General features: G+C 33.9%; 2 protein-coding genes across 5 annotated transcripts; both read right to left on the bottom strand.

Annotated features, from left to right (window-relative positions):
* Window positions 1-5,920: 5,920 nt before the first annotated feature.
* Window positions 5,921-7,526, bottom strand: LOC111015381 (myb-related protein 308). The gene is made up of 2 exons (XM_022290393.2): window positions 6,896-7,526; window positions 5,921-6,777 (listed from the first exon to the last, which is right to left on the bottom strand). Exons 1-2 carry the CDS (start codon window positions 7,156-7,158, stop codon window positions 6,285-6,287), a joined length of 756 nt encoding a protein of 251 aa, XP_022146085.1. The 5' UTR covers window positions 7,159-7,526; the 3' UTR covers window positions 5,921-6,284.
* A 3,541-nt stretch (window positions 7,527-11,067) lies between these two features.
* Window positions 11,068-16,714, bottom strand: LOC111015532 (synaptotagmin-1). Of its 4 annotated transcripts, XR_015789501.1 has the most exons (13): window positions 16,467-16,711; window positions 16,234-16,332; window positions 15,475-15,525; window positions 15,244-15,367; window positions 14,797-14,915; window positions 14,617-14,718; window positions 14,196-14,270; window positions 13,909-13,985; window positions 13,571-13,817; window positions 13,108-13,458; window positions 12,791-12,922; window positions 11,840-11,981; window positions 11,068-11,532 (listed from the first exon to the last, which is right to left on the bottom strand). XR_015789501.1 is itself a non-coding variant. In XM_088121307.1 (12 exons), exons 1-12 carry the CDS (start codon window positions 16,575-16,577, stop codon window positions 11,946-11,948), a joined length of 1,524 nt encoding a protein of 507 aa, XP_087977433.1. In that variant the 5' UTR covers window positions 16,578-16,711; the 3' UTR covers window positions 11,068-11,945. The 4 variants fall into 4 exon arrangements, 2 of the variants coding, with proteins under 2 accessions (XP_087977433.1, XP_022146284.1); XR_015789502.1 differs by lacking the exon at window positions 12,791-12,922 and having other exon boundaries at window positions 16,467-16,714; XM_088121307.1 differs by having other exon boundaries at window positions 11,068-11,981.
* Window positions 16,715-23,057: the final 6,343 nt, after the last annotated feature.

Below are 23,057 nucleotides of genomic sequence, written 5' to 3'. Positions count from 1 at the left end.
CTCGTTTTGTAAATTTAATATGTATTTTTTAATATGTTACCAACCTTTTTTTTCAAATATAGCATAAATTTGACTTTTCTCACTGTCTCTTATATTTCTTTCATCTGGATTTAAGTTTGATTTCGACTATATATATGTATATATTTTTTTTTTGGTAGAATTTTATACTTCATAGTATATTTAAAAACAAAAATGATATTTTTGTAAATGCCTCTTAATTATTTTAATCATAACCAACCACTTTTAATACGAGATTTGTTAAATTAAAAAATAAATTGTTGAGAAATTACACATTGTAGAATATATTTAAAAAAAATGTAACCAACTTTCTATTTTGTTTTCAAATATAGCATAAATTTGAATTTTCTTAACATCTTATTTTCCATCTGAGTTTAAGTTTGATTTGAAGACTATATTATTTTTTTTTTTTGTAGAATTTTATACTTCATATTATATTTTAAAATAAAAATAATATTTAGGTAAATACCTCTTATTTATTTTAATCATTACTTCTAACTAACAACTTTTCAACATGACTTAAAAAAACAAGAGGAAGCTTGATTTCAAAAAAAAAACGTGGAATAGAAATTGATTTTAAATATTCTTTTAGTTCTTCCTCTTTTGTTGAATTTCCAAGGTATGGAGAATTATTTTAACTACTTCTTTTAAGGAGAAAAAGAAAGGAAAAAAAAATTGCATAAGAGAATATATATATATGTATATATGTGTGTGATAAAACGAATCCTAGAAACTAAAGAGGGCAAAATGAAGAAACAGAAGATGCTTAATCCAACCTTCCAACAAGATAGCCAAAATGAGTAACATCAAAAAGATTAAAAGGAGATCTTCTAATATAATCTAATCTAATCTAATCTAATAAACATATAAAGAGAGAGAGATAGAGGCCTTTTTGAGAAAGATTATTTTATCCGAATCAATCTTTTCAAATGATCTTATTATCTTTTCTGTTAAAGTCGAGACTCTGATTCATCTCACAAATACTAAACCAAAAAAATAGAAATAAAAGAGAGAGATCTAACCAACCTAAACATCGTACTTGAATAAGTATTAATAAAAGAAAGTTCAGAAAAAAAAAAAAAGAAAATTTTATTAAATGAAGCCGCTACCTAATAACCTTTCAATATACATTCAAAACTTTTCATACTCCTTGATAACTACTAGATATAGATTCGAGGTACTTGTACAGTTTATGTGACGTTCGAGTAGAGAAGAGAGGTACGTGAATGAACTGACACCACATCTGAATGAGAGAGATCCTGAAATCATAGAAGAATGGTCAAGAAAAACTTAAAAGAATGGATAGTTACTACCTATACCAACAAGGTGCATATTCTTTTTCGATAACTAATCATAAAAACTTCAAAGTTAAGTATGCGGTGACTTCCGCATATGAGTGAAATAGGTGCCGAATCTGAATTCTGGGTCCGGGACGTTACAGTTTACCTATCCTAAATTTAACGCAATTCATTCATTAATTAGTTCTTTTTCTTTTAGAAAATAGGATGAGAAAGGAAAAAAGAAGGAAAAAAAAAAGGAAATTATGAACGTAAGGTTAAGCATGTGATGTGGTGAGAAGAGAGAGAAAAGTGTGGGTCCCGCCGCCGCAACCGCGCACATGAGGGCTACGTCGGATGGGTGCCACCTAACCTACCGCCCCAAGAAGAGAGGAGTTGGTACCGTGTCGGACGCTGACGTTTGATGTGCCTTCTTTTCCTCTTTTGCCCCTACTTTCACTTCTTAATTACCATCTCTACCCCCAACCACCATTTTCCAAATCCTCCTCTCTTTTCTTTTTCCATTTTCTACAAAACTAAATATCGTTTATGTATTTCTTTATCTTAGTTAAGTTTTTATTGTCTTAAGTCATTATATTAAACATATTTTGTAGATCCATATATATTAAAAAAAATTTTGTTTACTTAAAACCTTATTAAAATAAGTAGATATCAATTACAGCTGAACTATGTTTATGTTGACGATTTAACATGTCTTATTCGACTTTATATTGCTCCATGTCATAAATATTATATTGTCCACCAGCTTTTATATTTATATTTTTTAAGATGATTTTTAAATATTTTATTTTGATCTTCTTTTTTTTTTAAGATTCTTATCAGTAAATTTTTATTTTGTACTTAACAAAATAAATAAAATGACTACTTGTTACGTGTGACTTAAAATACAAATCTTTCTATGTAATATGAGGTAAATTTTTGGTTCAAATTTTGCCTATAAAAAATTAGGAACCAAAACAAAAGGTTAAAAATGCAACAATTGATTTTTAAAACCTTGTTACGATATTTAGGACATATTCAATAATCTTTTTTTTTTTCCTTTTAAATATAAACTTGCATACTTTAACCATGAGAAAGAGAGGAAAATATATCACTAAAAAATATTTATTTCTTAAAAAAAACGACATGGTTATCTACCGAAACTTTGATTAATTCAGATTAAGAATAGTGAATCATGAAATAAACAAATAATTAAATTATAATTTTTTTAAAAATTTTAATTTCATCTTCTGCTATAATAAAAAATTAACCATTACTGACTATGCCAATAACAAATCAACTCAACATCAATAATACGCTAGCTAACATCAGCATCGTATTAATTTTCTACCCCATTTAACTACTAGAGTGAACAGATTAAAGTTTAAAACGTATAAAACAAAATCGACTCAAATAAGACAGAAAATGTGAATTAAGTTAGAAATTTGGAAGAGTTAAGAAAGTCTTATAAAACACACATCTTCTTGGGGTGTGGTGTGACATATGGGAGAGTGGGGAGGAAAAAAAATATCTTATGGAAGCTTCTATTGTCTCAACCCAACCTAACCCCTTTAGAAAAAGAGAGAACAAAAAGGGTGAAAGAGTTGAAAAAGTGACTCTTTTTTAGGCCCATCATCAAATTTCTCATTCATTCATCTAATCATACATTTATTTTTATTTTCTATTTCAAATATTATTATTATTTTGCTTTGGTTGCTCATGGCCATTTTGTGTCTTGTTGTTTGCTTTTGAGGTATGGAAGTTCATATCTTTTAAGCTTTATAAATAGATCCCTTTTTTTTTTCTTTCAAAAAATGAAAGAAAGAAGAAGTTGTTCTAACCTAATATGAAAAATAAATGTTTTGATGATGATTTTGTTCTTGAAAATGTAACTTTTTTTTTGTTGTGAAATGTTTGTTTAATCCAAAACTTTTTTGAAATCCCAATCAAACTACAAAAGAGTAGATTTTCAATATTCTCTTTTGGATGCTTTTTAAAATTAGTTGTATCTCTAAGAAGTGAAGACTAAACCAACATAAATTTTATTTAAAAGCATGATAGTTACTAGCAAAGCCTAATATTTTGATACAATCCTCAATTTTGTCCTCAACTTTCCATTATTCCATTTTAGTTCCTATATTTTCAAATTTTTTTGTTTTGGTTCGCGGCAAAATTATTATTTCCTTCGAACTTCATGACTAAAATAAATATTTATAATACCAAAATATGATGTACTTGAAAGTTCAGGGAACAAACTGAACTTTAAACAAATTTCAATTCAACGTCGTTATGTAATAATAAATTGATCTTACAAGAAGGCAATCAAGCTAAAAACTGCACACACAATTAAATCATCTGACCCATCTAAACATAAATATAGTTAGTGAAATCATGGATAAGATTTGGATGGTGGGCATGACTCATCTAATTTGGTCAAAATCAAAGGATGAGACAAAGACCAAAACACAATAATAAGCCTCACAAGAATTTTGGGTAATTTCTATTTGGTCAAATTTGGACAATCCAATTCTCTTACAACACATATACATACACACACACCTTACAATATAGAGTGGTCAATATCATATTAGGTTTTACCTTTTAGGGGAAGTTAGCAAAATTCTAACCCAAGATCAAAAAACATGTAGGGTCATCTTTGAGGGGAAAAAAAAAGGAGAAATTTTGGTGATTTTTTGGATCTAAAATGCAAGTTTTTTGGAGGAGGAGTGGCCTTATTGGTGGAGTTCATTAACTTTGTCAATCTATGAGAAAGATTGCAATAGTCAGTAGTGAGAGAGCATTAATTGCTCTCTATTTCATTGGTTCTAATCCCTAAAATAATCAAAGGGTCACTTTTACATGAAATTGTTTCTCAAATTCCCAAGTCAAACAAGAAATCCATTTAATGGAAAATAAGAGACAAAGCAATATGATGAGTAGCAAGAAAAAGGCACTAGATTCAAGTGGATACATTTTTACAACATGTATTCTTATCCAATTTATCATTATGTAACTAGACAAAATTTAATAGACTTTTATTTTTTAAAAAGAAGAAACAACATACCTACTCTAAACGTCCCATCATTAAATCTACAACTCCTGCAAAAATATCTCAAATAACAAAAAGGACTGAAAATTATTTTTAGCTTCCAAAACTCGTAAAAAAAAAGTGTTCCATTAAGCTATCTATCCCATTTGGACTATTCTTTTTAAGTTTTCATCTCAAAATTTTTTTAAATGGGTAAATAAAAGCTATCTATCTCCCTAATCCTTACCCATATACGATTATGCACTCGAGACTTGAATCTCGATCTCAATCTCGTATAAAGAGAAGATATCATTTTACTTAGCTATTGAAAAGAGGGAGAAAAAATCAAAAAGAGAGAAGAGGTAGTAACAAATTTGAATAGTAAAAAAAAGATATTTGATACGATGAGAAGACATAATTTTTTCTTTTTTTTTTTAGTACAACATGTGTGGGGGTGATGATCGAATTCGCAACCTTTTGGTTGATAACATATGTCAGTTACTATTGAGCTATACTCGTTTTGGCGAGAAGAGAAAATTTGGTGTTGATAAAATTGAGTATATGGGTTTGGAGAACCCGAAACAAAACGTAGATTAGAGTAACTAAATTCGTACTCGAAACCCGGGAACCAAACACATCCTAATCTCTTTTACTATGTGATTTGTGTTTGTGACAAGTAAAAGGGTAAAAGAATTTGAGTGTCAGAAAGTTGTGGTGTAAAAGAGTTACATGATAAGCCAGGAATGGGAAAGGATATATGGAAATAGATATCCAAATTCTAGTGGATATATATGGTAGGTTGAGTCATGATGGAGTAGATATAAATGCTGAGAAGTTTGGTAGAGAAGGATGCTGCTGTGGCTCCCCACAGTTGTTAGTTCCTTCACGCCTTTTTATATTATATTTATTTCATAATTTTCTTTTCTTTCGTTATTCAAAAGTTCGGGTCAGCTTACACGTACTTTGATTAATTGCAGATCAACCACTTGATCTTTCTTATTGCATTTTATTGACAAGGAAACTCATAAAACTATATATGGTTTGAACTTATTCTCGCTAAGCTTTTTACTATTTAGATTGGCATATTTCGTAATCAAACTTCAACTCTCGCGCACACACAAACCAAATAAACCAACACCGAGAAAGAGAGAGAAACAGACCTCTACTGCTTTAACTATGGAAGAGATGGGTCACCCACCACTTCAACTCTCTTCATTTCTCCTCCTCTCACAGCTTATCCATTGCCTTCAATGGAAATTTTTTTAAAAAAATGACATGTAAAGAAGAAAAAGAGAACCCCCTTTTGCAGAAAGTGACAAAAATCAATTATCTTTTTCTCCTCACTAACCCAACTCCAGATTTTCACTTCTTCTAAATTTGGTTTCTTGAGAGTAAAATTTATGGCACTGTTTTGTTCACTCGAATCAGTAGTGCTCCCTTCAGTTCTATTCTTAGCAGGAGGATCTTGCTGTTGCTGCAAAAATTGAAAAGAAATCACGAATCAAGGACTGGTTTTGAATCTGGGAAGTGAAGAGAGGAGACTCATTTAATGCAACTTTCACATTTACAGAGACCTCAAACTGGATTGGCAATTAAATTTCCAAACCCATCAAGAGAAAGATCCTGAAGGGGATCTTGATTCATTCTTCTTTATATCAGTCAGCCAAAATGGGATACAAAAAGAAAGGAAAAGTTTATACTTCTCTACAGAGAAAGGAAAACCTCTGGGGGGCAAAAAAGAAAAGAGAAAAAAAAAAGTTTCAAACTATGTTTCTTCCAACTATGTGGAAAATATTCACTAATTCTTCAGCTGTACTCATAATCATACTATACCAATATGCACTGTGAAATCTTACAAATCAGAGGAAGTGAGAAACTTGGAGAGATTCCAGACTAATATAATTACCAATCTAACTCCTCATTTCCCTGCAAATCAGACACAACCCAATCCCAATCTCACTTCATTTCATCTCCAAGCTTCTGTAATCAAGAATCCCATTCTTCATGCCCAGAAAATCATACCCACTGTTGCTACTGTTGCCACTGGAAGTGCCAATACTGCAACCAATTTTGCAGCTGCAATCTTTACTGTTCTGTAATCCCAAACTACAGGCGAAACAGAGGCTCTTGGCTCCAAGTTTCTCAGCGTGGGGCTGATACGGTGGGCTGATTCTGAGCTCTAAGTTCAAATCTGGACATCGTTCTCGAATTGGGGTTTCTCGTTCTTGAATTTGGGGTTCTCTCTCCGCAGCCGTGGGTTTCTCTTCCACTTTCACATCAGAAGCAGAGAAAGAAATGGTCGTGGAGGCCACTTCCTGAGCAGGTTCGTTGATGGGTCTATGAGTAACAGGGTCGATCCCTCTGTTCAACAGCTTTCTCCTAATATGTGTATTCCAGTAATTCTTAATCTCATTGTCCGTTCTTCCGGGCAATCTCCCAGCTATTAAAGACCACCTATAAACAAAAATCAACCCCCACCCCCAAAATCCCAGAAACCCCATCGGTCAAAAATGCCCAAATACAGAGAAGATTCAGATTCAGAGACGGTTTTCATCATTTCTCTAAAACTTACTTGTTACCCAGAAGGCTATGGAGCTTGATTATCAACTCATCCTCTTCCTCAGTGAAATTCCCGCGCTTAAGGTCAGGGCGGAGGTAGTTAATCCATCGCAATCGACAGCTCTTGCCGCACCGGAGAAGCCCCGCGGCCTTAGGCAGAGAGCGCCAACAGCCCTCCCCATGAGCCCGAATATAAGCGATTAGCCTCTCGTCCTCCTCTTTAGTCCACGCACCCTTGTTCGTATGCGCTTTCTCGCAGCAAGGAGACCTACCCATTGAAACAGAGCCACAAAGGGAGGGAAGAAAAAGAAAAACAACAACAACAACAACAACAGAACCACAAAACCGAAAACCCAGTTTCAGTAATCAGTTTTTCGAGTGGCTGCGTGGTTATGGTTGCTGAAAATGGCGGTTTTGCTTTTCGTGTTGCTGCAGGAACAGTAAGGCCGGCCCTTCTGAGGGATTTGGGCGTACCTTTATAGCCTTTTGACTCTCAGAGAGAGAGAAAATAGAGAGGGAAATTGCTTCTAGATGCGAGTTGGTGAGATAGGTTAGAGGAGAGGGGGAGAAATGGCTTGGCTGGTGCTGCCTTCTCTCTCTCTCTCTCTCTCTCTCTCTCTCTCTCTCTCTCTATTAAGCTTTCAATCATATAATAAAGTTAAAGGGACATTTAAGTATAGGGTGACACTTAGTTTGGTGTCAATTTAAATTGATTATTAAAGTGTATATATTAGGCCAAAGACAAGCCACAATCCCTAACCCACTTTAATTTTTATTTTCTTTTTCTCCAAATCTTCCTTCACTCACCAGACAACATGTACTATAGTGCACATTCACAGCTTATATTCTATATCACATAAGGGATAGGGAACTAACCCCCCATTTTATATTTTGGCTCAATTATTTCCCACACATGCCCCACCCCTCATTGTTTAGTGGCCTTTGCATCCTAGACAAGCAAAAGTGGGAAAAGATTAACCTTTTCTAAGTGGGTTAAGATAATTCATCAACCCATTTTCTAAAATATTATATAGGTGCAAGAAAGATAACCTAGATCGAGCTGCTCGAATCAGACCATCCAACCCGATCAAATTTGATCGGACTCGGTTGAACCAATCTACACGACCAATCCAAGGAAGCTCGACTCCTTATATAAATAAGATCAGGATATGCGTGAGATGTGAAATACGTTCTAAATAACCTACTTTTTGCTAGTATCAACTGAACCCTTTTTTGATTTAGGCATCAGAGTCCATGTGTTAGGCTTGACAAACGCACTAATGTGTAGATCTATTGCGTGTGCAACTATTCATTGGAGCATTCGACGTCAGAGCCCTAATCCAAACCCTACATCGATATAAGAATGAGTTGTGTCCTAACATACAACTTTTATTTAAATGGAGTTTCAATGATTGATCTCTAAGTTGTAAGAATCGTAGGGTCAGTCATGGAGTAAATTTTGTTAATTTTAGGTAGGGATGGTGGGTGCACAAAAGGGAAATTGTGATAAGTGGTTTTGCTATCCTTGTGCAAATAAGTATAGAGATGGTATGGTAGTTGTGGTTCTTTTTCTTTAGGTACACTATCATTCACCAACAGAATAGGGGAGAGGTAGACAAAATTAAATAAACAAATAAAAAAGGTAGGGGAAAAAGGGTGTTTCTAGAAGAGTTTGGAGTTTGGTATGATGATGCAACAAATAGTAAAAAAGATATAATGAATTCTGCCTTGTGCTTGTGGTTGAGGTTGTGTGGCCTTTGGTTCAACTTCCACCTTTTTCTTTTTTTCCTTTCAAAATCCTTCCGTTGCAAGAGAAAGAAAATCTTCGCCGCAGGTACTCAAACCTTCTACTTTTCTACCAAACGATACATATCATAACTAGTTGAACTATGTTCATGTAAACATTCTTTTCCCTCTTCTCACCTTACACGAGTAGTAATTGATGTGAAGCATTTTTTTATAGGTAAGAGGTAAAAAAATGCATTGTTTCTTGGGATTTGGAATAGATCACTGTACTTACTAGAGAGAGTAAGGAAAAAAAAAAAAGAGAGGGCCACTTGTGTAAAGCTTTATATGGTTTCACCTACCATTTTCACCTTTTATTTCCTTTTGTTCTTATGAGCAAAACCCATCAAAACATATCAACTTTACATTACATATTCATATGTAAAAGAGCTTTCATCTTTATTCCCACATTACAACTTGTGCCCTTTTTGGCTTCCAACATCTATCTTTTCTCTTATCCCCCAAGAAAAAAAAATTACTCAATAAAATAATTACAACAATAATAATACAACTTACTAGTTTCCATTAATAATAATAATAATTCAAATAGGGTATGGGCATAAAGTGAATAATTAGTGAGATGAAGCTGTTGCCAAGCTAGGTAGACTGCCTTCCATGGAAACTGGACTTTGCTGTTTGTCTTAATCAGTTAGGTCTAATTTAACAATTAAATTGCATTAAATTAATTCCCTTTTTTTTAAATATATTTAGTCACCACCCCATCATATTATGTCCCTCTCCCAACCACACCTTCTTAACAGAATTCCACTCCCTCACCACCACATGCCATTTCCTATGCTAACAAACAAAAACAACCCATCCCTCTTTTTTTCTTTCTTTCATCGCGAAACTACATGTATCGTGTTCGATATTGAAGGCTCGACCAGAAGATCATCAGCTAGCCTAAGTGCCTAACCAAGAGAGTCGAGTCGAGTCGTCACTATTATTTCTGAAATCTCCTAGATTCAAAATAAGATCTGATGACACAAACCTTAAAAAATGAATAAAAAGTCAAACACATTTTTAAAAAGACCAATGAAGGGAAATTGGAATTGCATTTAGGTGGGTTTGAATATTATTAATGGGAGTAGAGGCAGCACATGAGCACGTGGAAGTCATGTGCAAGAGGTGAGCATTTGAAAAGGACCAATGAAGGTGATCCTCAAAGGCCTTACCTACCTCTTTGGCTGTCCTCCACATGTGGGGCACCTACCCTTCCAAAAGCAAGAATATACATTGGGGACAGGCCCCACCAATGGTAGATAAGGCTTTTAATTTTAGCTTCCTTCTAATTAATGTTTTTTGAATTATGAGTTTGGTAATATGATTGATTGAGACAACTAATTTTAGATCTCACTTACCATTTCTTTTTTTTCTTTTTTTTTTTTTTTTGCCCCAACCCCAAAGACAAAAGGACATCCAAACATGGTAGATTTTTCAATCCCTTTTTGTCATATACTTCAAATCATTGGGGTTAATATTCATTTGTCGCTGTTTTATACGCGTGATTTTGAATAATAGCAAATAGTTTTCTATTATTATGTGTTTAGTATCTACTGTTCTTAGTTAGGTAGCATTTATAGTTAATTGTTCTTTTCTCTCTGCTTGAACCTGTAATGTTTGAAAAATGTCACTTGTACTTAAGTCATTGAGGTAGGATCGAATTAGTAGTTGATGATTTACTTTTAACCTTAAAATTTTTTGTTTTATCAATCTAAACTATAAACCAATTTGATAAACCATGAAACTACTGTGTTGTGTGAAAGTTGAATGGACTAAGTAACCTGCAAAAAGGTAAAGTCACACTTATGATGCTAAAGTTAGTAATTTCTACAATTGTCCCGTACGAGTTGTGCATATCTGTATATGAAATTGGCTCCATAGGTTATCAAATACTTCAACAAAAAATTACAACGTAGGTTGCATTATCGTGGGATGACAATTGACGTGGACTATCACCTCATATGTGTTAGAAAAATCCCGATTGTTCCTGAAGTTATGCTAAGGCACGAAGTAACTGACCTCATCAAGCGTTTCTTCTCTTGCCACGTAGATAGTCGTCTTCTCCTAACCCTATCATACTATATTCACATATTAAAATATGACTTATATAGACCCCAACTATTAATATCAATTGAGAAGGACGTTACAAATCTATTTTAGGTATAAGCATCTATGGTTTTCTTTTCTCTCTCGAGGTCTCGCACTCGCATTCCCAACAAGTGATTGTGCTTGTGCTTGCTATATATATTTTGACATTTGAGAGCTAGAACAAGACTTTTTTTAGCTAGTTTAATAAAAGTGGGCAATGAAAGTAGCGACTAGACTTTAGGCATTCCATTAATAGATCTCTTGAATGATGATTTATTGGGCAGCCTTTGATAACTTTCTCATTTGGACTTTAAGAATAGTAGCACAAATTCATCCAGTGCTGATCAAGTCACCAAAAACCCCAAAGTCAAAACAAATGAATTGTACAAAAAAATGAACAAATATTGAAGGAGACAATAGAAAACCACAATGTGGAAGACATAGGGGATCCAAAGAAAATGAGAGCAACCAAAGAGCCTGTGACCACAGCACCTACCACAAGAGAAAAAAAGGTGCAATGTTTGGAGATAGATGGGCATGCCAATTTGACCCCACTTTATTTCTCAAGATCCACATGCCACTGCCCTCTCCCTTCTACCAACCTAATCTAATCTCTTTGTTCCCAAAAGCATCACATGACCCCAAAAAAAAAGAAGAAATTTCAGAAACAGATAATACCGAGTGAAAATCGCTCTCTTAAGCAGTTGTCAAGAATGCATTTGCTCCCCGCCCGACCCATTTCCACTTACCGACAGATATCATCGCTCTCCCTGTCTGTCAAAAATTTAACGGTGGGTTACAAAAACTTTCATTAGAATTGGTGGGAAACATGAGACATTACTGACAAATGTCAGGTAAAAGAAAACAATGTGTGCAGTTCAAGCAGAGTGTTAGTTGGGGGAAAATTAGAAACTATGAACCTTGTCAAGAACAAAGGATCATGTGGATGTGGTGTGGTGAGGTGAGGTGAGATCGATAATTTTGAAACTGGGAAGCCATGTGAGAAATCTGGATCCAATTCAACCACTCCAATGGAAGGAAATGAAAATCAATGAAATGGGTTGAAAATGAAAATTTTGACCTTTTTTTTTTGTGTTTTTGCTTTTGCTATTTGCTATTTGCTACCTCTTCATCAATATATTTGCTTGTATGTGGCTGATGGTCTTCCACGCTCTCACCCTTCAAATTCAAACCCAAAATAATGTGCTCCAAATTGTCCAACACTGAAAAAGTACATTGTAATAATATCTTCACCAGAAACAGGAAAAAAATTTGCCCTTTTAATTGCCCCACCTCCAAAAACAAGAAATTTGCAGACAGTCAGGTAAAGAATTCATTCAAAAACTCGATCTAATAATCTTTATCACATGGGGCGGGATTGTAGTATATTCCAAAGGGTGGGTTGTTCGCCCGTTAAAGCGATACATCTTGGGCTAGCGCAAGCAGCCCATGAGAGAAATATGTTTTCTATGATATAAAAAACGAATAGAACAATCTAATTTTAACCACAGATCCAAAGAGATATAAACAAGTACATGCTTTATCAGCCTAAAACCTCCATCCAATTCAACAACCAAGAAGAATGTAAATAAAAATCATGCCTTCCAATAGGAAAAGACCTGCTACTTCCTACTAGCATGCACTACTTATTTCCTTCTTTACTTATTTTTTGCATTGTTTTGAAGTTCGTCCTTTTATGAACTGAAAGTAATTTTCATCTAACCAAAAGTTCTACGAAACGCGCCCGAAATTTACAGCTCAAAGAACAAAGAACATATAAACGAATGTGATTTAAACAGGAAAAATGTGTTGTTCTATGAGGAAGTTCTCCACTGCAGTTCAACATGGATACGTCCATTCTTTGAGTCTATGAGATGGAACTTCTCATTAATCCTTTTGTTGGCCACCACATCCGACAGGCTGATGTCCACATAGCCCAGACATTCCTAAGTCGAAATAAAAATCCTAAGATGTTTCATTCAACAACCTAGTAAATTGTTCTGGGACTGGTTTTTCTATGTAGTGTTATTACCTTTGGATGCAGCAATCCTATTTTTGAAGAAGTACTGACGACTTCGATGTGTACTTTGTCTTTCTTAGGAGGTTCGTCTAGCAAAAATTGGAACTCCTGCTCCCATCTCGGATCTCTGTTCTTCTTTATACGCTATACGAATACGACATGTATCGAGTTCACTAGTCAGCCGTTAAGTTTTGTTCTAATGACTTTACCGACTTGATATGTTTGATAACGATATTGTTCTTTGTTACTTACAAAAGAGTTCGGTTAACTAGAAACAAAAAACAATAAAGATAAAAGAAGGAAAATAAAATAACATTGACTTAACATACCTTAGTTTTTTTCTTATCTCCTCTGAAGAAAATCCTTGCACATGGATTGGTATGGTGTTTTCCTTCAACATCTTCAGCTCCATGAACTATGACCACCAGCAAACCGCCACCAGCAGGGGTTCCTTCGGGAGCTTTTGGTACCATGTGCGTTTCATCAAAACCCTTTGGTATCTCCTCCTCTTTAAACGGTTTGTATATAACTTCAACGACAAGCTGACCACGGTCCTTTTGGTTTTCAACATCATTTGGATCAACTTTCTTTCTAAGTTCAAGAGTCAAAACTTTCAACTCATCAGGAGGGAGATCTTTCAGAGGTACAACATTCATGCCCATCTTGTCATGCTTCCCAATCTGAGACATTTTAAGTACACAACATTTTGAGAGTTACAAGTCTTTTATCTTCGGTATCCGCCCACCAGGGACGCCATAAGGTCTTATGCTAGAAAGTTGTAAGAATTAATACCTGCTCCCAATCGAAAACATGGAGCTCTAAGACTTGGGATTGGGGATCTCTAACGACCAACTTGAACTCCTCGTTCCATTCGGGGTTCAAGTTCTTGTGCTTTACGGACGTCCTCTTTGAAGGTAACTTGTCATCTGTGAGCTTTAGTTTTATATATGGATCTGATGCACCTAGAAGGTCTTTTTTCCTAAGGTTCATTGCCCTCAAAACCTTCACATGGAGAATTCCCACGGGCTTCTTAAAGGCTCTACAAAGCAATAGTCAATTAGGCCAGCCCAAACATATAGAAAGAGATATCTTCAATATAATATAAATTCCACAAAAATGGCTACACATACTTAGCTGCGTCCAGGATTTGTATTTTTAGAGATTTTGGCCACACATACATGCTTGCAACCTGATCTTTAATGCGTTCCTAAGAAATAAAAAAACCGATGGGAAAAAAATTTATATAACTACAAAACAGATCAAAAGTCTCATAAAGTCGATCTATCACCAAGACGTTCGTGAAACCAAGTATGGCAGTTCATTAGCATTGTGCGGTTCAACTTCCATCCTTTACATGGGGGAGAGAGAGTTGGAAAGAAGAACCGAAGACAAAAAAAAATCATCCCAAGTATTGTACCTGGATAAACCAATAAAGACCGGGTATCGACATAAGGTCTGCCCCCATGACCTTTAGCCCAAAATCAACGTGTGGCTGCAAATCATGTAAGATTGTCAACAGAGATGAGGAAATAGATACTTGGAAAAACAAAAATGTGAAAAAGGACCTCAGAAAACTAATGAAGTCGATCTGAAGATTATATTTGAACAGCAAAGTTCAGAAAAAAGTAATTCGAACGAAAATAACACGAAGTTGGCATCTTTGGAAGTATGGACAAAACACGAAACAATTAAGCAAATCGTTGTACATAAAAAAAAATAGTTTAACACAAGTTAAGAAAAATCAGACTCCTAGGCCATGTTAGAGCCACGAGGCACGTCCGAAAATGAACTCGAAATTGCCCCTCATATTCAATGTTAATTGAGTTGAAAACACGAACCTTTTCCATAAGGGACAGAGAGATGTTTGCAAAACAGGGAAAACTTGGAACCAGCGGCTTCAAGGTGATCCGTGGCACTGCAAAAACTTGCAGATCCACCAGCTAAAAACGGGGCCAAAAAATGGTGAAATAAGAACGTGTTCTCACAAAATTTCCTTGGTTGAAAAAAAGTACTATCACCTGGACAGTGGCTTTCAATCCAAATGCTTTAATTGTAACCATGATGTTGGGATTTCCAGCCCATTTAATTGCAGGTTCCAGTACCAATTCCTTTTCATGCACATCATAGACTTTCAAACCTGATAAGACCAAAGCTAAGTTAAAATTCTTTGCACCAACACCATTTTGATTCAACACTCGTGATAAAAATGAAAATGCAATAGGATCTGACCTTTTTCCCCGCCATTGGCGGGCATCTTCGTGCGAATGTAATTAGTTACACTCCTAGAAGCCGTTTGTTTTGAGATTTTCTAGAATTGGAATATCCTAAAGATGTAGCATGCTTTAAAGAGAGTATGCTTTCAAGGGTCCTATTATTCTACAAATCTGAAGTTATGTTCATGAAATTTCTAATTTGCATTTAAAAAGGCGGGTGGAGACGGGGAGTTGGATAAATTATTTCAAAACCTTGGAAAGTTGGCGAGAGCGACCCGAGAGAGAGCTCTTGGAGTTCGACAGAATGGATCTTGTACTTGGGAACCTCCTCAGCAATTATTGGCTTAACAACATTTCTCACTGTTCTGGCAATTGCCTGAGCCAGAGAGATTAATGATCATGAGCAGAATGAAGAGCATGAAAAGGTAACATGTAAGAATCATAAAAGAAGTAATTAGAAAAGGATATGAAATAAACAAGCACCTTATCCATGTAAGGCCACAGATGGTCAATAAACTTGTTTAGCCAGTCCACCTTTGGGAAAAATAATGCAGAGATGTTAGTACATTAAACTAGTAGAATCCCGAGGTGAGTCAATTTTTACCTTTAAATTTTAATTTCTGAACCCTACCCATGACCAAACTAGAAAGTTCACCAAAAATTAACCGAAAAATCACGCAGAGTTCAACCAAAAAAAAAAACTAAAATCCTTCTGAAAATACGACCAAAGTCCCCTATTGAAAGGGGAATATCATAATTACAACATCTCTATGGGTACGAGAGCTTTTGGATAGTAAAGTCATGAAAACTTAGGTTCAAAAGGGATAATAGCTTAGGTTCAAAGTGGATAATATCGGACTATATACTATTAGAAATGGTCCGCTGTCGTAACACCTTCTCGAAAAATGCCTGAACCCAACCCCTAAAACATCCAAATCCAACAACACAATCCAGCAGCTAAAAAGAGCTTAAATCTAGACTATATTAACCTCATTAGTGGTATTCGAGTTCAATATTCAGCTAATGAAATTACAGCTTCAATTTAACTCGATGAACTTCCTATAAGAGTAAACAAATGTGTTACATTTTGAATTACAGACCACATGATCTGCCATATGATCTAATTTAGTACACCATCTCACACATATAACTAAACCATCAACTGGGTACTGATCTGAAAGCCCATTCACACATTGATTCCAAAAACTTCATCGGTAAATAATTTCCTTGTTATTCACTTACACGATCATAATCTGGATTTTTCACCCAAAGTGGCATCTCAGGGAGCATCCTCTGTGAAGTTTCAGAGTCCAGCTGAGTCAATGGCCTAATCTCAGGATCCTGTGACATCCTCAACAGACAAAACCAGTTAAAATTAATCTCAATTTACCTCGTTCTTTCCAAAGTTTCTTCAAACACCAAACAAATAATGTTCCACTAATATTTTTACCTCTCTGTTACCGTCTATAACGTACCTTAACATCAGTGGGTTTGAAGTATATGAAAAGGAAATATCCAGCAATAAGACCCACTGAAATTCCGACACAAAATCCAGAGATGCTCCATATGGCGTTCAAAAAACCCATTAAGAAAAAATTCACTTGTCGCCGTGAATCGCCGTGTGCGGGCCGGAAAATTCGATCTCTCTATGTTTATGAGTTAAAAAAATCGGTTCTTTTTTGTTTTTTCTGGTTTGGGTAATCCACCGAAACACGCGATTCGTTGTCACGTTTTCACGGCATGAGGGATTAATCAGAGAGATCGAGCTGAAGAAATGCTTACACGTGGCTTGAGAAACAAATTTTGAATAGAGCAAAAAAACTGGATGACGTCATGATTCTCGTGTGAGAGACGTGGCGCACTCATGGTACCCCACGTTGGACCGTGCTAGAAGCCAAGAATCGCGCGTGGGGCCCGGTCTGATTAACTGTCAAATAACGGTAATGCGGAAGTCGTCAGCTTTGACTATATTCCAAAATTTGTCCTTTGTCGGCTCTTTTTCTCCTTTTTTAAATTCAAGCTTTTTTTTTTTGTTGCGTTTGTTTTCTTTCTAATATTTCCAAAGATTGTGACGGGTGAGACGCTAATTCGATGGGAAATTTATTAATGAAAACTTTTTTCAAATTATATGAAATTTTTTAAGGCTTTTTTTTTTTTTGAAGTGTAACTTAAATATGTCATTTGAAGTATACCGAGTGTTGCTTCTTTCCTAGCCTCATTAACTGATATTGAAATTCTTTTTGATGTGCAAAAATTCATAAACACTCAAATTTATTGTCAACGATGGAATATTCTCAATTCAATTTATCGTCATTTTTTAGAATTTATTTCTTTATTTTTACCATTTTAGTGACATAAAGATATTCATATTCCACACGGAGATTCTATAGATATCTTCTCTACATTTAGAAAGTCTTTCGGCCACATGCTTTGTGGTAACGATTCTAATCCTTAGTTATGATGCAATTTTGAGGCTTTTACATGCAACGCTAATATTATATTTCATCTAGCGTGATATCCTCAACAATTATAAATATGGATAATAGAATAGGAGATTGATTTTTTTTTTTTTTGTGGTATATATATGTTGTTCAAAAATAAGTTGGGGCAGTGCCCGAAACCATATCAGCAAGGGACTAGTCAGTGCCACGTGGAGGTTGAATGAGCAAAGTTGAGGATATTGTACCAATGTGGGCACATTTCGATTCAGCATAAGATGACCAAGTCACTAACTAATGTCTCACCTTGGCATGGGTAAGACGCAAATCATCAAGATGCACAAATCACGTCTCAAAATTGTATATGAATAGTGGAATCCAGCGAGAACAAGTACTTAACATCATCTGCTTAATACCATCTTGATCTAAATACTAATTTAAGTATAGGAGTGTGTTGGACAGAACATCACATTGATACAAATTTTTTGTATAGGTCATCTAATCGATTGATTCTCCCTCACCTTGGATTTGGCGTTAAACTAGGACCATGCATCAAAAAGATATTAATGATAATAATAACAATAATCATAATGGAAAAAAATTTGTTGATTTAAGTTATTAATAATGGTTGATAATTCAGATGTGTTTTATTTTTAAGTAAACATGTAAATACAAATAAAATGGAGAGTTTAACCTACCACTTTTGATCTAACGATGATAGGTGATTTATCCCTAAACTATGCTCGAATGGTACCTTTCCTTAAATTAGAATAATTGGTTAATGCATAAATTTTTATATTTTGTTTTATTTTGGTGACACCCTCTAAACAAATATTTCATTAATTTCATTAATGATACTTAAATAATATTCATATGAAAAACTCATCATGTTTCATCGAGTCTAGATCACTTCACACCATGCTTATAATTTGTTAATAATGTCAAGGTCTATTTGCATTCCAATGATTTGCATTTACCCTATATGATATACATATAATTTATGCTGGTTGATTTGCACCCTCACCATTTTCAAAATCACATACAATTAAAACCTAATCACATGATCGACGGTCCATTATTTAGTTTGCCATTCATCTACCTTGGACAAAACTTAATTACAACTTGAATAAGCTTATTCAAATTAGTTGAGTCTAGACAAAAGATATCGACATTTCTAATTTACATAACAAACCCATACAAATTAAAAGATTAATGAGAAAAGAATAGTTACCCGACCGTAGATCTAACTTATCGTGTACGGAGGAAAAATACTATAAGAATACCAAAGTTTGGATCCAAAACTTGATAATGTTGATCATTTAACAAGAAACAAAAATAATCTTAATTCCAACCATATTTTATTGTCAAACTTAATTTTAATCATAGTTTATTGGCAGACGAAATATTGTAAAAAGGTAAGATAAAAGAAGTGGGATGCCATTTTCCAAATTCTCGAGAAAGATGACATTTTATTTTTTTTATAAAGAAGACACTCCATTCATAAGTTAAATAGAATCTCACCAAAGCAATTTTATTTAAGTAAATGTGTTCACGTCCAACATGAGTTTAGGACAAAATAATAATAATAATTATAAGCCTCTCCTTAAAAACTATGGTTGAATCTCTAGCTACTTCTTTATTTGAATTAAAAAAAAAAAAACTCATTGGATGAAGAAAAGAATAAGTTAGATAATATGTAGATTTGATAAATTATAACATAATTAAGATAAAATATTATAAAAATATTATTGTTTGTTTCCATCTGGTTTCTCGTTTTGTGTTTTCTTTTTCTTGAATTGAATTATCTAGTGATTGTTATGATTTCTTTTAAGAAACTATTATAAAAGATTATGTACACTATCCAATGTGTATATATAAAAAACCCCTCCAACAATTAATGTCAAATCCAAAATCTTTATCTAATGTGTTAATTTCATGGAAGACTAAGTAGGTTGAATTACTAGTTAGGCTAATTTGATTCCACGTCCAAATAGTGTTTCATACTCTAAACTTAGGTTTGGACTTTTTTTTTCTTTCTTTCTTTTTCGGGCCAAATCAACTTAATGACGAGATGGAGAAATGACCATGGAGTGATAAACAATTATGTATTAAGCCATCAATTATTTGTTTATCTCACATCCTTTCAAGTTGACTTTAATGAAATGAATTGAATGGATTACATTTCATTTTTTTTAGATACGAGTTAATAGTTTTGCAGTGAGATTTCTCATAATAATTTCCAAATCACATATAATAAAGTTAAATTATCTTTTTAACCGTTTGAAACCATGTATCCTTAATTTAAAATTTTAATTAGAGAGTTGGTTTTAAAGGTTTGGGAAAAATCTTTTTTTGTTCGCATTAATCATGATCTAAACACATCATTAATGGTAATTTCCTCCTATTTATCTTCCTTTGGACATTGTCAAAATGCGAACAAAAGTTAATAGATTCATGGGGATATAGAATAGCATATAAGTAAGTGTTAAGGACAACGGTACTTCTCGTACCTCGAGTATCTCCACAATTGTATGATATTGTCCGCTTTGGACATAACCCTCACGATTTTGCTTTTGGTTCCACTCAAAATGCCTCAAAACAATTGAGATAATTGTTCTCTCTCATATACTCATTTCCCTATCCAATGTGGGACTTTGTTTGCAATCATCTTACAAACCCAACAATCCTACCCTCGAACAAAGTACCACCGAGCTTCTCCTCAAGTAGTCACTATGGGCACAACTTGATAGAGCACACTCACGAATTACACCATAACTACACCTTTCGAGACTCACCACTTCTTTGTTCGGCACCACTTGAGGATTTACAGACACAGCTAGGTTTTAGACCATAGTTCTGATACCACTAGTTAAGGACAACGGTACCCCTCGTACCCCAAGTATCTCCACAATTGTATGATATTGTCCGCTTTGGACATAGCTCTCACAACTTTTTTTTTTGTTCCACCCAAGATGCCTCAAACCAATTGAGATAATTGTCCTCTTTCATATACCCATGATCATTCTCTTCCCTAGCGAATGTGAGACTTTGTTTGCAATCATCTTACATACCCAACAATAAGTTATCATACTTGCATATCTACTATTTGAGTCTCCAATAATTACATATCTGATTTGACAGATGGACGAATACGCAAGCATACGTTTCATGCTTGTTTGAGTAATAGTAATAAGATTCAATATCATGCTAAGAATAACTAGGATTTTCGGGAGAAAATGCCATTTGTTTGATGATAAATAAAAAGGAAAGAGTACAGCTTAACGGTAATTGGCATGTATCTTCAATCAATAAGTTGTGAGTTCGATCCCCTATTCGACATGCTGATTTCTTCCCTGGCTTATCAGAGAACTCGAGGGAAGCCTCATTTATAATGTAGCCTAAGTGGTTTTCGATTATTAATGGGAGTCTCTTTGTTTAATTTTCTTTTTTCCTTCATGTTTATCATGCAATAACTTGACTCTTGAAGCCAGCCCCCTCCTTTATATTGCAAACGCCCTGTTTATGTTTTCTTTCCCAAAAATCTTAATCCTAAAATTCTGACTTTTTTTTTGTCAGTTACTAGAAAATCTATGTAAAGAAAAATATGTCAATATCATCTAACTACAAATAATAAATATAAGATTTATTTACTAGTCTACTTTCAATTTTTGTTAATTTTTGTATCTCTTGTATTTTTTAAATGGGTCCAATGCTTTTAACTTTTATTTATTTTGATTATTGTACTTTCAAAAGGTTAGGTTTAATTATTATATTTTTGAAAAGGGATCATTTTGATCTCTATTTACAAAATATTAACATAAATTTTATAAAACATTCTAATACAATTTCATGACTACATTTCGATAAATTTTATGCGTGAAGTATTGTGCTAAAAATTGTGATGGAAATAAAAAAAAAAAATTGTCGCTTGAGATTAGTCGGTGGATTGGGACATTTCAGATATTTAAAAAAACTATGATTGGAAAAAAGGAGACAAAAATTTAAAAAAAAAATGTCAAAATAGTCACTCTTTTAAAAGTAAGTTGATCAAAATGGATATTTCAAAATTATACAACTAATATGAACAAAAGATGAAAGTGTGTATATATATATATTAATATAATACGTGCGGACGAGAATTCGAACTAATGATATTTTGGTTGGAAGATGAGGACTCAAACTTATGACATTTTTGTTGGAGATAAATGTTTCAACAAGTTGGCTTAAATTAGTAGAGTGATCCAATTAGATATTTAAAAGTATATGAAACAAAATAAACCAAAGCATTGGTATAGGAATTAAAGCCAATATGAACTTAGCTCAACGTAATTGACACTTATTTCTGATCAGATTAGTTTGAATCTCCCAGTATTAAAAAATGTATAGAAATTTAAATAGTATTTAAACACCCGTATAAAGTAGCGGTCAAACTAATCTCAAGTATATAATTTAACAATATATGAATTAATTAATATATAAGATTCATATCCAAGTGGGAAAAAAGGAGAAACAATTGTACTACTTATTAGCTCAATTTATACATAGATATATATACTTTTTTTTATCAATGTATTTTTTTGTTCATAGATTATAATAATTAATTCAAATGTTATTTTATTGGTTAGATTATAAAGTTACCTTTTATAGTTGTCGTGCTTAGATTTAGACGTGGTCCTGACCGAAATTTGATCCTTATCAATTATCTTAATCTTACATTATATGCTATTTGGTGTGAATACTGCTATTGCTTTTATAGAAAAGAGAGAAACATTTTTTTATTTGATATTCGTGGGTGTGTATGGACTAGCTTACGCGCACCTCAACTAATCTTACAGGGCAACTATTTGACCCTACAAGTTTAAATCTATAAGATAGATGGTCATCACGAAGTTTAAATCTATCCCCTCTCACTTTACCCTAACCTTTTGGATCAATAAGTCACCCACAATTATTAGAATACATTACTACAAATTCGGATTTTAATGTTGGATGGAAAAAAATACAGAGGAAACAATGTTAGACATTAAATGACCGACATTGTAGGCTACAATAACACTCGAATAGATGTCGTGCCACGACCGACATCATAAGTGACCGTCATCGTATGAAACAATGGCAGTCACCTACAATGACGGCCAGACCCGACATTGATATTCGTCTGACATAAAAATTACAATAACACTCGAAACAATGTCGGACGTATGTCCAACATCGTCTCCCTACCCAATTTTGTACCAGTGATATTAGAATCGGAAGTAGTCTACCAACCATTGTTGTCCCTTTAATTTTTTTTAACGTTTCTTTGTATTCTCTAAGGGTGAAAGAAAGGCCTTCAAGTTCCTTACCATTAATTTTTTTTTAATGTATACTATTTTATTTTATTCGTACGAGTTTCAATTTAGCTAGTGTAGTTTGGTTAAACTCCAATCACCCATACTCAATTTGTATCCATCCAAAAAACAATTATTTTTTTCTTATATTTTTACTCAAACCTTAGCACAATCAATTAGAAAATGAAACATCAACTAATTGTCACAATATAGATATTGTGTACGATATGACTCAACTATAAGAGTTACATTGAAAATTTTAAAATCATATAAACTATATTGAACAAAGTGAATTTAA

The sequence above is a fragment of the Momordica charantia genome (assembly GCF_013281855.1).
Source record: "Momordica charantia cultivar OHB3-1 chromosome 2 unlocalized genomic scaffold, Mcharantia_2.0 BLBB01000002.1, whole genome shotgun sequence".
Classification (NCBI taxonomy): domain Eukaryota; kingdom Viridiplantae; phylum Streptophyta; class Magnoliopsida; order Cucurbitales; family Cucurbitaceae; genus Momordica; species Momordica charantia.
The sequence above is the reverse complement of the archived record's forward strand: the minus strand, read 5'-3'. Positions and strand labels throughout refer to the sequence as shown.

Excerpts from the sequence above, each read along its gene's own strand:
- LOC111015381 (XM_022290393.2), bottom strand. The coding sequence starts at position 7,158 with ATGGGTAGGTCTCCTTGCTGCGAGAAAGCGCATACGAACAAGGGTGCG. Across the intron at positions 6,778-6,895 it reads CATAGCCTTCTGGGTAACAA|GTGGTCTTTAATAGCTGGGA; the intron begins GTAAGTTTTAGA and ends TTTTGTTTATAG.
- LOC111015532 (XM_022290592.2), bottom strand. The coding sequence starts at position 16,577 with ATGGGTTTTTTGAACGCCATATGGAGCATCTCTGGATTTTGTGTCGGA. Across the intron at positions 15,526-16,233 it reads AAAATCCAGATTATGATCGT|GTGGACTGGCTAAACAAGTT; the intron begins GTAAGTGAATAA and ends TTTTTCCCAAAG. Across the intron at positions 13,818-13,908 it reads CAAATCCTGGACGCAGCTAA|AGCCTTTAAGAAGCCCGTGG; the intron begins GTATGTGTAGCC and ends ATTGCTTTGTAG.